The sequence below is a fragment of the Lepidothrix coronata genome, unplaced genomic scaffold (assembly GCF_001604755.1).
Source record: "Lepidothrix coronata isolate B3197 unplaced genomic scaffold, Lepidothrix_coronata-1.0 Scaffold17, whole genome shotgun sequence".
Taxonomy (NCBI): domain Eukaryota; kingdom Metazoa; phylum Chordata; class Aves; order Passeriformes; family Pipridae; genus Lepidothrix; species Lepidothrix coronata.
The window spans coordinates 7602802-7617417 of NW_016690197.1; the positions used below are offsets into that span (position 1 = coordinate 7602802).

General features: G+C 37.1%; 1 protein-coding gene across 4 annotated transcripts in view; it reads right to left on the reverse strand.

Annotated features, from left to right (window-relative positions):
- VCL (vinculin) overlaps positions 1 to 14616 on the reverse strand; it is a 59289-nt gene that overhangs the window by 31589 nt on the left and 13084 nt on the right. For 3 of the 4 annotated variants that reach the window (XM_017806876.1, XM_017806872.1, XM_017806873.1), the window contains exons 2-3: positions 7473 to 7543; positions 1046 to 1196 (exon numbers count right to left, since the gene is read on the reverse strand). In XM_017806876.1, coding sequence (XP_017662365.1) covers positions 1046 to 1196; positions 7473 to 7543 — 222 coding nt within the window. Of the gene's footprint in view, positions 1 to 1045; positions 1197 to 7472; positions 7544 to 12444; positions 12528 to 14616 lie in introns of those variants that run through there. The other variant, XM_017806875.1, reaches the window with a different exon arrangement.

Sequence of the window (14616 nt, forward strand, 5' to 3'; positions counted from 1 at the left end):
TAACATGCAGTTGTCAGACTAATACAATGAAGCATTAACTTCAGAGAGCTCCAGTCATTTCCTAAACACTGGAAGCAGGGAGATTATAAGACTTCCTTGAAATTCTGTCCTCTAAAACGTCTATTAAAAAATCACTTAAAATAATGAGAATCACAACTGCCACAGAGAAATCCCACAGCATTCTCCTCATTTCAGAGAAGCATGCTAACAGTAGCACTAGCTGATTAAATGAGACAAGGATGGGATGTTAGACTACTCAGAACAGATGGAAGAGTAACACAATTCCATAGATTAACAGATTGATGCAAAATTAGGATTAACATCAGCATTTCTAACAGCATGAGCTTCGTTTCTTCATTGTAGCATACTATTTCTTATTTAGAAATGAGCAAGACTCCATGTGCCCAGAAGGAGGGCCAAAACTAAGATTTATACCCAAAAACATCTTCAAACATAAGACTCCTTTTTAAGATTCCTTGCAACTATGGCTTTTTTTGTGCATATGACAATGGACAAACTGCAATTCTGAGCCACTCCTTGACTTGTGCAGCAGACAAAACATAGCAACTCTAAGATTTATCAGAATATACCTTCTGCCTGCCCAGCCAGACAGTCCAAATTTGTATTGCCTTCTGCTCTCCAAGGCCAACTAAATTGCCACAGTTACTGAGTCAGACAAACAGGTTAAGAAGTGGCCTAGAGCTTTTTAGTGAAGGGATACAGAAAGTATAAGAATCAGTAATAGGTATGGTGAAGGGAATACAGAAAATTGTCAGGAAGACAGTAGATGGGATCAGGCCTTTTTCAGCAATAATCACAGGCAACACGTTAATTATGTCACGTAAAGATGCTCTGAACAAAACCGAGCAACAAGTCTAAGATCTTTCTAAAGAAAGGAATAAAAAAATATGCTTCAAATCAAGTTAAAATTATCGATACCACATTAATCTACTCAGTAGTTAGGTCAGTTAATTCAGAAAGGGGGATATTTTAATTAATAATACTGTTGTGCAGATACCTATGTCAGTCATGTTGGGATTCCTACCTCCGCTTCATCGAATGTCAGAAGCAAGTCTGATGTTCCAGAAAGGATGCCTCTTGAGCCATCAATTAGATAGTCACGAGCTGGTACTGAATAAGGATCTGCTTGCAACATCTGGGCTGCCCGAACAAGTTTAGTGCAGGCATTCTCCACCCTGTGGAAGTCATCACACAAAACCTGCTGATTAGTTTCTGCCTATATGACAGACTTGAGAAAATGTTGGATTTAATTTTTAACTTCACTACTTGAAGCACTGCAAGCAAACTGATCATTCTACACCTCTATAGTTTAAAAAGCAACAGTATTTATTATATTCACTTTAACAAGAAAGTAACCAGCAACCACACCATGCAGTTTTTTAGAAGTCATGCAATCTTTCCCATGTAGGGAATGTTTGAAGCACCCCTTGTACAACAGTCACTACAGTGGCATTAAGGAGAGTTCCCAACCCAGCAAAATACCCTACATTCTTCAGGACAAGGGCAGGGAATAAAACACTTATTTTTTTAGGACATGACAATCGAATTACTTCCTAACTTTCATCAGCCTTGTATATGCACTGTCATTCAAGTAGCAATTGCTGTTAATAAATATTAAATGATAACTACATATTAAGAAAAAATAACACAGTATTAAGAAAACCAAGACACTGTTCCCTGTGCCTTGAAGCTGTCCAGCTCTTTAGAATGTTCACATTCACAACAGAAATAAAATTTTAAATAACCACAAAATTTAGTGGTAAGGTACAATCTTCAAATGCAGCTTGCAATTCCAGACTTAAGAACAAAAAGGAGATTTGGCAAGATATTATGTATGTAACTACAGCAACACAGAAGGTACATCAATAAGAAAATTAGCTCTGAAATTTGATTCCATCAAGCCATTTAACAAAACAACTGTAAAATATCAAAAATTGGAAGACTAAAAAGGTTTTGGTTTTGTTCTCTGTGACACCTTAGGGAAATACAAAATGCAGACTTCACTTTCCTGTTAGCTATGCTACTCATGGAGTTATTGACTACACTGGTTGTGACTTTCCTCCTTTCTCTCCAATTTCCTTTGGGTGGGGTGTAATGCATTGGGTCTGTGCATGTGAGTGCCATGTGCGCATTCGAGTTGCATGAAGTTCCAACAAACATTAAACCCTTTTATTACAGCGATGCTACCTCTTACCACCACTTTTTCCTGCATGTCATGTAGCCCAGTTTCTACTGACCACTTTGATGCACTCTTCTATCATACTTCCAGTGAAGTACTTGTAGAAAGTTACAGTTATCCCATTTTTTCCTCTCTGTTCTTTGCTAACACAAACATTAGAACTTAATGGTTACATGTAAATTTAACCGGTAGAAATAAGACACTTACTACAGGAAAACACACTTTTTTCCAGAAAATAAAGTTTTCAGCTAATGGCTCCCTAGAGTAGATCAAATTGGGCCAGCTGCATTACCATAACCTGCTCTTTTTGTGAGACATCTGCTCGGTGTATCAGATAGCAGGAACTCATAACTGAGTAAGAAAATGCAGAAGGATTTGAAGGCAGGAAGTGGGAATGGTCTGCTCATTACTATGCAAGGCACTTGGTTGTATTATCAAAGTCAACTGACTTCACTAAATTAGGTTTCCACGCTTGCTTCTCACGTTTATTCTTTTCAACTCTGCCAAGAAAGGGATTAAACAAATCACCTATTCAGCTAGCTCAGAGCTCTAGGCTCAGAAATACTTAATTTCCTACAGTTTAATTTCATGGTCATCTGTTTAATACTAATAATTATCTCCAGGTTGGCTTTTTTGTTTGTAAAGAAAAGAATTAAAATAAACGTATATTATACCAGAAGTCACCATAATTAATGAAAATTTCTAAAGATTCAAAGTTTTCGTTTACAGCTTTTAGGGTTGAACCTCTTAAAGTTAACCTTTCATTTTACTAATATAATGCCCATTTTGTGTAAACTTCCCAAAGCACTTTAAATACTCCAGGATTGTAAACTATGTACAAAATAAGCAGAATGGTGTTAAAAAAAATTAGACATTCTCCTCTTGCAAAGCACACATACTAGGAAGCAAAAGATTAGAATTCGGGGAAAAAAGTATTTAATTACTTTCATTAAAAAAAACCCAAACCAAACAAAGCAATAACACAAACAACCAAAAACTACTAAAAATGTTCACTGCAATGAACTCCTTGTTCTATCACAAGAATCAAACTCATTCAGAAGTTTGGAATAGTAGTTCATTGCTATGGTGAAATTTCTAATCTCTGTATTATACTGCAACATTAAAAAAAACCCCAAAGCTTCATATGAAAAGTATATTTATTTTTTGTAATTTATTATAATTACAATAAAGTTATGTTAACACCAGCCAAATTCTTTGTGGGGAAGACACCGGTCATGATATTTCTAACCACACTACTTTTGGGAGTTAATCAGCTTCATCCCTGTTAAGTGTATTCCTTATGAAATTTGAGGAAAATAACTGTAGCTTATGCTAAACTACCATTTTAGTTTTTAGATTTTAGGATTGACCTCTGCTTTTCCCAGAGGTCATTTTTCAGTTTACTCACTATAATTTAGATTACTTGCAGTTCGAGAAATATAAAGCAAATATTTTATATTAATATTAATATGTTAATATAGTTACCAGCAATGCAGCTCCAATTTGGTTACCAAAATAATGTTAGTATAGAATAGTATTGCTGCTTGATTTGTTAAATGAGTTTGTGCCTGCAAGTGAAACACAAATTTTTTATCTCAGTGTAAACAAATAGGTGTTACCCTATTCTTTGCCTAGAGATTGTAGTTCTTTAGTTCTTAACAAGAGAAGTTTAACAAGTAATATGAACACACTGCAAAACATCTGATGTAAATTATAATCATTATTCATACTCCCTGGTGATTAAGACAATTAAGATAAAGAAGACAGCATTTTTTAACTCTAAGTCAACAGTTTCCATGTGGTTTATGTCAGTAACAAACAAAAGGATGCAAAATAGCTTCTGAGCAGCCAGCAAGTTATTTTGCTGCACCATCATACTCCTACTGAAAAGCTTTACAGATTAGCATCATAGATATTCATTATGAATCCTCAATGCCAGTCTCAAGTCTTTCAAAAGAATAAGAGATGTCCTTCATCCTCCAAGACTGGTTCCCTCAAGACTGGTGATCCTTTTGAATGGAGGAAATATGGACAGGGAATGCAGTGCTAGCACATGTGTACTGTGTACAAATTCTGCTGGAGCACTCCCTTGAAGAGGAATGCCAATTCCTGAAACAATGCTTCAGAAACAAAAAAGCCTCCTTCTCAGGAAAACAAAAACAAAAGATGACCCTTCTCTGTTTCACTTTCTGCATCCAAATTCTGTCCTTTAATGCAGGAAAAGGTAAGACTCCCTTGGCAGCTCACCTGTTCCTGTCACTTGTCTCCACAACCAAGATATCAGTGACAATACGCTCCACAGCATTAACAAGAAACTATTAACAAGTACTAGTTCATTTTAATATAAATTCCAGATTTAAAAAAAAAAAAACAAATTAAATAGGTTATCATTCATAGAGGCCACCAAACATTCCTAACCCATGTTACTGCACCTAGGATAGTAGGTACTAGGTGAACTATGTTTCATCACTATGACACATAGCTTTGTTTCCTATTTTTCATTATATCACAGTTCAAACAGTCACGAATTGTTGCAGAAAGAGTTCTTGGACCTAGCATAAAGTAGTACTGTTCAGCAGTGCTTGTATCACATTTTTACAGCAATTTAATTATTGAAGTCTTCACAGTCTGCTAAGTGTTGATCAAACACTGAAATTAAGAAAATCTCTTTTCCTTAATCCCTTACTTGTCTAGGTGAAAAAGAAGCTGGAAATTACCTAAAAACTCTACACATCTACAAAATGAGCACGATCAAAATTGCTTGGTTTTAATTCATCAAGAAGCAAGTAAACACTCCCCTCAAAAAAAAAAAATAAAAATAAAAATCAAGCCCCTCTACAACCGGACAAGATCACACAGCAGGAACACAGCATGATAAATACTGCAGTGGATTGTATCAAAGGCCCATTTAGCTCAGTAGCCTGTCTCCAGAAGTAGCTGCGAGTAAATGCCTAAGGAAGGTTAGGAACAGGATGAGCATTTATCGAACTTCCTCCAGGCACTCTCCCATGCTCCAACTATTTTCAGTTCTTGGGACTTCCTGCAGTTTGTCTATTTGATAACCCACAATGGATTCTTCTAAGTACTTAGCTATTAACCTCCAAACCCATATAAAGAGTTTTAACAGTACACAATTAGCTGTACAAAGCATCTCTCCCTACTGTTGGTTTATAAATTACTAGTTTAAAGCAATTCCCCCATCAAGTTCTTGCAAAAGAAAAGTACAAGCTTCCAACTTCTCCATGCAACTCATATTTCCTTAGACCTTTGTCAGGGCCTCAATCCCCTCTGTCACTTTTCCCAGGCTGAAGAGTTCCAGCCTACTTAGCTTTGCCTTATACAGAAGTAATTCCATGCCTTTGTTCTCTACTATAGCCTAAGACTGTGGGAGTACCAGTACATGCAGTATTTAAGGTGTGGGAGAAAAATATAGATAGAGTGACATTTTGGTCTCTCATTCTTTGATGATAAACCTAATATTTTATTTACTTTTTGACCACTATGAGCATATAATAGATGCTCTCCCCAATGTATCACAGCTCCAAGAACCTTGCTCACAATTTGTAAGGGTCAGTTCAGTCGATCATCCTATCTGACCGTAGAACTGCTGCTCTCCTGTGTGCACATCATTTTTAGATCTTTCAAAATAATTTAATCCACACTTAATATCAAGTCACTTCAATTAATAAGGTCAGGCTGTAATTTCTCAGTCATCCATTAATCTCACTACCCCATATAAGACTCGAGGTCATTGGCAAGTACTTTTGCCTCACAGCTCAGTCTGGTCTCCAGAGCTTTTATGAACGTGGTGAAAAGCACAATCCCAACAGAGAGCTCTGCAGCTGTACTGATTTCCTCCTGCCATTGGCAGGGTTAAAAGTCTAATTTTTTCCTTCCACCTTCCATTTTGTCTTTTCCATACAAGAATTTTTCATGTTACCCTGTGGCTAATTCATTTTCTTAAAAGTCTGTAGAGTCTGCCAAAAAGTTTAGAAATCAGTGTATACTGTATTACCTGGATTACCCTTTCTCCTGTTTGTGATATTTCTAATACCAACAGATTTATAAGGCAGAATTTCCCTCCACAGAAACACTGTCAATTCACCCACAGGACACCATATATATCTAGGATCTATTAATTCTCTTCTAGTGGATAGTGCCTTCCTAAATCTTCGTTCGCGAAGCCTAGCCATGATTAATTCCCTTCTCTAATACAGAATTTCTAGCCTTTTGCTCCAAAAGTATGTCAGACCTATAGACCTCCTGTTCCCCAGATTTCCCTAGAAAGTTTCTCAGGCAGTAGCATCTCATTGATTGACTCACTGGTGGTATCAAGTGACAGACTACTACACTAATAATTTAGCTATTTCATTCTTGAACTCATATGCTAATACTACCTGGACCTAAACATTATTTTAATTATTCATTTTGTCAACCTACAATGCAACAAACTCTAAATCCTTTTGACTGCCTACCATAAATTTTCTCTTCAGACATCATCTCTCTTCTCCATTTTATTATTTTCCTTAATTGCCTCAATGCTTTCTTGTTTTGACTATCTGCCTGTTTGGTGTTTGGAAACACATTAAAATAGTCAGTCATTCTGTATGCACGGGACAACAGTAATAGAGGTTACTATATTCAGTAGATTGTAGGGCAAAGTCACTTCAGTAGAAGTCTGTCTGATGGCAATAAGCAGCTCAGGAATTCCACAACAAGGTGTGAGGTATCATTTTTAAGACTTAAGGCAAGAGAAGGAAAAAGTCAGTTGTCCTTGATAGCAAATCATATAATTAAGAGTGTCTGCTCTAAGTGGAGTTACTGTCTACTAGACTGTCTGCAGTAAGTCACTGCTTTTCAAATATATTTCCAAGCAGTTATATCACATGCAACAGTTGCCTATACTGACAAATTCACACTTTTCCATCCACCAAATGAACAGAAGAGATTGATAACACCACATTATCTCTGGCACTGTTAGGTAAACCTACAGCAGCATGCAGGTAATCTGATTTATTTTATTATTATTTTTAAAGGAAGAAATGCCCTATATATGTACCCATATGTACAGAATGTAACAGGACAAGTCACTGCTGCCCAAAAGGTTGTTCCTGACAAAGATAAGCCTCAACACACCTAAGAACTTTTCAAACAAACTTTTCAAATATAAGAATATTTTCCAATCTGTACAGCAGAAACGAGTAACAGTAATGTACCATTGGAACAGGTTTCCTCTACCAACAACACAAGATTTACAATAAAATGAGTTTACTTGATAAACGCTGGTGGCATATCCCTTTTCAAGATCTGGTCTTCTGTTGTCTGCACAGTCTCCTTTCCAACCTGCAGGAGAAAGAAGTCATACTTCAGAATCAAAATTTCAGTGTAAAGGCCAGATAAAAGCCAATAGCAAAATAGCAACAAAAAACCCCCTTTGCACTACTGATAATTCCTTTCACTAGGTTCTTGTTGCTGTATCTGCTTTCAAGACCATCTGGTCTCAAAATGCTTTAGAAATCTAAATTGTTTCCTACCAACATCTCTACTGAATTGAAAGGGGACAGACAAACACACTTTTCTCTCTTCCCACTCTGCATAGAAATAATACTATCTTTTTTTTCTGCACTTAGTTGCAAAAACTTAATCACTGAACTCTGAAGACTTCCCTCCCTCCTAGTCCCCATATATCAGAAATCAAGTTCAAAGTTAAAAAAATTACCCTCATTTTGCTACTTAACTTAGTCTATTAGAAAAATGTAGTTAATTACTGAGAATACACCCCACATCCACATTCACAGCATCCTTTAGGCAAAAATAATCATGCAGAAGTTAATAAAGAAAGAGACAGAGTAAGATCTGGAGTTCTCTATACACTAGCTCTTGTGTTATACAATAGAAGTCTTTATAATTGGTAGCTGACTCTCTGAACTGTGAGATCACCAACTTGACAAAATATTTCCAGCTCCTTTGTTCGCTGTATTTTCCAGCTGAATAAGCTATTCACAAAGGCATCACAAAGCAGAAGGTCTTTAACCCAGACACTATTTTGTGTTAAGAGCTGCCAGACCTGCTCAAGCTGACAAGATAGCCCTGAAAATCCCTGATCAGCTGGTGTTTAAAGATTTGCTGGTTTTTGACAGAAGATGTAGTGTGTCAGTACACACAGCGCTTGCCAATTCTAATTCTGCACAGCCTTCCAGAAGCACCATTTCCTTGCAAATTTTTGCTGCTTGCCAAAAACTGTGTCTCCTTGGTCTGGTTCTTTTCAGAGGAACTTTACAGAAGTACATTGGTCCTAGTATTCTATTTGCTTCACAGATTCAGCCTAGCCTATCTTTTTTTAATAGATATTAGTACTACACTCACAATTAGTCGCATAGTTACTTAGAAGTAAAGAAGGAAGACCAAAAAGGAAGGTTAAAGGCCTTGAATTTTATGGTAGGTTTCTGTCTCTTGTGTTTATTGTAGGCTCACCAACGATCCTGCCCCCTCCTCATGCATAGCACTGTGGTGTTGCTTTGACTCCCAAACTTCATGGCAATGCCTCAGAAGCACGATTCCAAATGTATCTCACGCCCCAAATCCCGAGACAGGGTTACATGACCCACCAGAGAGTATGCTTGCTTTGTTCTAGTTATTTCCATTGCACTCATGAAAAATGTTATTTGTATTTCTCACAAGTTTGTATGCATATATGCATGATCAAGATGACACAAAAAGCAGAGTAATTCATATTAACTTTGGATTACACACTGTTCACACAAAGGACTGTCACCAGGTGAAAATGAAGAGAAAGAAAATATTTTATTTTCAAGAACCATGCCTTCAAGATTTTTCTTGCAGCTGTACCAATCTCCATATAGTTCATTATATTGAAAAAATACATTTGAAAACATTTAATTTTTAAAGAATGCAAAAAAATAAAGTTTGCAATGGGGTGGGGCACTTCACACTGAAGGCCATTCTAGCAATCTTTGTTGTTATTTTACATTAATCAGTCAGGAGCAACCAAGAAACAACTTTTGCACAAGTTACACTTGATGCTTTACGTATTTAAAATTACTCCTAGTTTTATTAGGCCATATAAAAAGCATCTTGTCATTCAGTCTGGAAAGCATAAGTCTCTTCTACCAAAGGACAGATCTAGGTTTACTATTCAAAGAAGCATTATCAGCTAAGTATAGATAGATACATACACCTACTTTTTATATTTATACATACATGTATTTAGACATTCTTTGCTATAACTAGCTAGGATCTTTGGTCTTCAAATGAAAGTAACATATAGGATACGAGTCCACTCCCATTTTGTTTGGGTTTGGTTTGGTTTTTTTTGTGGTGAGTTTTAACCTCAAAAAACTGCCCTAAACTCCAACAACATTTCTCTTCCAAACCCATCCATATTCTAAGCACTGTATAGCACAGAGACAGGACAAGATTTCCAGCAGTTCCCATGATGCCTCAGTTAAAAAGGTCTACTACCTTTCCAGCAAAAAGGACTTTCAACCTTATTTTACACACCAATTCAACATGCACTCCCTGCATCTGTTTAGATATAAAACCTTGTTCCTCCAAGGAAAGCACTTCCTCTTTACATAGCTCTTACTTAACCTCTCCAGAAATCGTTCCTTGCATTTGTGGCCAAGGTATAGAGATGGCACATAAAGAACAAATGTACTCCACATGACATTTAACAGGTAAAGTCCCAAAACATGAAGCTACAGTCACAACTAGAAATTTAAACCTCAAAGAGTTTAGTGGGTTTTCCTTTCTAGCTTTGTGGTTAGGGGTTTTTTTGTTGTTGTTGTTGTGTTAGTTTTCATAAGATCCTGTTTCTTCAGATTTTACATGGCCTAAGCAATTTTTGGACACAGTACAGTGTAACACAAGGTAGAGATTCACTCAACTCCACCTTCTCCACACTGCAGTACCAAGCAGATGAAGGGTTTTCTCCTTGAAGATACAGTATCTACACATTCCTTATTTCAGATGGAAGGCTTCTCAAGCTTCACACTAATACAAAACTATCATCTGAGAAACGTATTTTATTTCTATCTAACAGCACACATGTAGAAAAAACAACAGCATTCCTACTTGGGTTTCAAATATTATTGCCTCCTAAAATAATCCTACCTTAACTAACTGGGAAGCAACAGTCCCCATGATATAGAAGCTTTTGCTTTTACATAATGCTGAAGTGGTAATGACTCATGGTTCCAAAGAAACTGCCCTGGCTAACACAGTAAAGGGATAATTCAACACTGTACCTTATAGAATAAGGGAAGCTCTCAAGCAAACCTTACCAAGACAATGTCATAGTTACAACTTCCACCCATCCATATTAATTTCCATACTCTTGGGGAGATTAGAAACAAAATCAGTTGAAAAAAAAGAGTGAGCTGTTTTCCCACTTGCTCCCTGCTCAAAAAAACAGGGAACAAGAGACAGGCAAGTCAAGGAAGTTAAAGGAAATGGGACACACACAGGTCAGAGGGCATATATGGCCACTAAAAAGCCTTATAAAAATGTAGCTATAAGCAGCAGGAAGAGATTGAGATTTCCTGCGCTGTTGGCTCTTAACTTTGCTTGTAAGTCTCATACACTCCTATTTACCACTGATTAGTAGATCAGTATGCTTTAAGCTTCCTGATGGAGAGTATTTTCTCCATGGAAAAGAAGGAGGAAAACTTTTTCATCAGGCTGAGTTTTTTTTCTTTATAGCCAGTTTTGCAGCTTTGTTGTGTTTGGTTCTACTGCAGGAAAGACAAGACAAGAGCACCCCACAAGGTCCCTTTCCCACTTTTTTTTAGCCTGCTGCATATAGTTCAGTGAGAATGGCAAATAGCTTCAGCTTCTGTCATTCTACAAGCTTGTTTAAACAAAACCACCACAAGCACCCAGTAACATCTAGCTCTTTTTACTTCTACAAGTTTCAAAGTACAAACTGCATGTATCACATCAAATAAAACACAAATATTTAAGATGAGAGTCCAAAATGTATTATTTGAGGGTCACTATATTTTTTTAAACAAAGATTCTTCTGAATGCCTATATTGACAATACCAGTTTGACAATTTGCCAAATGCTGGAAATGAAATTTTCCTTGCAGCTTATATGATTTCCCCTGTTAAAAGGGAAGATGACCTTAGAAGAATTAGTTCTTGCAGTGTTCCAGAAGCTAATTTAAAACATCTGTCATTTTAGCAAGGAGCCTAAAAATATTCCCCCCTCATCATCATCCAGCAAACACATAACAGCCCTGGCTATTACACTACCAGAGCCCCACATTTCCCCCAGGAAATAAGCTCCAGTATAAGTTTTGCTTGACAAATCCAAGTGCCACACAAAGTGATCTAGTCTGTATGCTGTAAAAGGAACTTCACCATAAGACATCTCACATAAAAATCCATTTGATGGCTTATGCATTCTTCCATGTTTTGCAAGCTTCCAGGAAGGATCATGACAGCAATAGGAGCATTAAATCTCACATCAGAAATGTGTAATACACCAGTGTAGTTCCATCAAGTTCCCTGCAAATTCTTTTCCAATTTCTTTAAATGTCTGTCCTGAAAAAATAAACTTCAGTACTTCCTTCAACTCTACAGCAACAACAGCCTCTACACTGCATAGCCATTTCTAGAATCCATCTCAAAATGGAGTTGCCAGTGCTTTCCCTATATCCTGTGTTTTAAGAAAGTAAAACTGGCCTAGATCTCACAACTATGAACAAGGCATCAAGTAGAGCTAGAAGCAAGCCAAAGTTCACCAAATCTATGCTTACTCCTTGCTGGCAGAGACAATATACATTTCAGTCCAGACTAAAAAATACAGCATGGGCAGACAGAATTAGATCTTCACGAAAGCACTTAGAATTCAGGTTACATACTTGCCCACTACAACATAAGGAAAGTGATGACTGAAATTAATAGCATCCAGTTGGGAATCCTATGCCTTTCAGAGTTCACCCCTCCACACAAGGCTTGTCCATTGAAGACCTAGAAATCTGGTCCTTTATCCCTCAGTGATTCCAGAAACAGTTTGATTCAGTGGGTTCAGAAGCGGCAAGGGCTCAGTAACTACTTCACAATTGTTCGGTTTTCCTTTTGTGAAACCAGTCATTGGAGCCCAGTTACATGGAAAGCTCTTGGGAAGGAGCCCTGGCAGCAAAAAAAAAACTCCAAAAAACACCCCCAAAAAAACCCCACACAAAACCAAACAAAACCAAAAAGGACTTGGCTGTTTACCTTTGTTCTTGTCACTCACAGTATTTTGATTGCAACCCACATTCTGTTTTCATTTACAGTCAAGTAGATCCAATTGTTGGCATTTTGATGTATTTCTCTCAGCTCTTTTAGAAATACAGCTGTTGGAGCTGTTTTTATCACACCCTGACGCTTAGCTACCACAATCATGTGGCAAACATGACAAAACAGACTTGCATACATCCTGGCATAGCAGCCCAGTATCAAACTTGGTCTGATGCAAGTAAAACAGCCTTGGGGTACATCATGAAACTTCTTGGTCTCATCTAAATTTTACAAGCCACTCAAGTAACATCATATGTAAACAGCTTCCAGTAAAGACAGAATTTCTGCAAACTGTGAACAGAAAAAAAAAAAGGTAATTTTAGATGTTAATAGAAAAATCAAAGAGAACCAGTTTACAGGTCACTCCTTACAATTTAATCCTTCTCATTCAAGACTGAAAAAAGTGAGTCTTAACAAGCTGTAACTTTTTTTTTTTTAACACAAACTTTTGTTGTTCATTCAAAGGCTCTCAGAAGCATTTAAAACAAATTTCCAATTCCTCCATAATTCTACTCATCTTGCTTTGAATTATAAGTGTGATTGATATATCGCTCGCAATTAGCGAGTTCAACACTGGTTTAAGAAGCTTTAGGGTTTTCTGCTTCTCTGTAGGGGAATAGGCCAATGCAATTAGAGACTGAAAAATAAGTCCAAGAAAACGTGCAGCTAAATTCAATTCCTGCTTTTAGTTTACACCAAATGAACAATGCACATATACCACCAGTGACACGACTTCTCCTTGAAGCCAGGCATGAAACTGAAGAGACTGATGAATCTGAGCCTCTCAGTCAGCACAGAAGCCACAGACAGACTCCTGCTTTTCTCATGATTGCCCTGGAGACTGCATTCCAGGCATAGCAAGGTACAATTTCAAAGTCATCTGGCAAGTAAATTAGAACACTCCAGCCATCTGGTCCCCAATAGCAGCAAACTGACCTATCTGTTTACACTGGTGATTAAGAAAAATTTAATTGGCTTGAGGCTAAGAAAATCCTGCTGTCCAAGTAAAATACAGAACTATGAAACAAGAACCATATGGAAAACAAAAAGTGACATCATTTGGGTACCAAAAGACTTATTCATGCTGCTGTTATCTACTAACTCTGTTACCAGTACAGAGCTGAGGTCTGGATGGTTTGGCTAATTACAGGATTAGTTTAACAGGAGGGAAACAAATACATACTGATTATGTGAGACTTTTACAGAATTACTATAATTTGGAAATTAGTTCTTTTATCAAGAGAAGAGTTTCTTCTTCCCAATCACCACTTAAATTAAAACTACTGTAGGATACTATCATTCCCATTCAGTCAAATAACTTAAGTCATCTCTTACCTTTGGGCATATACAAAACTCATCAGAAAAAACAAGATGCAGCAACTGTAGTCTACAGATGAGACTGACAGCTGCAACTAGCTATCTTTACATTACAGTAAAATCAGAAGAAAAACACCACATACCAAACAGCATGCAGATTCTAAAAGCTCTTACAGTTCCTTTCCATACACCCAGGTCTGTCAACCACTATTTTCAGAGCCCCTCTTAGTATGTATACATATGCAGCAAGATTTAGATTTAGTACTGTACTGAAAAATAACACATTTCAGAGCTAAATTTTCTCATTATTCAGATGCCTGTCTGAAAAATAAGAAACCAAATACCACGATTCTGCTGGTAGATTTAGACCATCCTTGATAATCTGCTGATATCTGCATGTTGGAGAGGAGTCGGGTTTTAAGGATCTCCCTCCTGCCCTAGTAATTGAGATTCATCCTGTCCTCCCAGCCTTCCAAGTGTTAAGTCAAGTAGAAGCATTTAGAAAGTTTACTTAATCTTATGGCTTTTTAGTATTACTCTGTTACCAACAAGGCCAAAAAGTCTCACCATAGGAAGTGCACAGATCATATCAAGCGGAAGAAAGACTTAGTTCCAGATACAGCAGAGCTGCCTGGGAGAATCTGTGTTTCTAATATAGATAAATATTGTACTGGAGAGTCTTTAAATCAATCCAAACTATAGCTACACATAGGTATTAACAGACTCTCTCTCCAGGATGTTTTTTCCATCATCAGAATGACAAACTAAGTTGTGTTGTGGTCTCTGTAACAA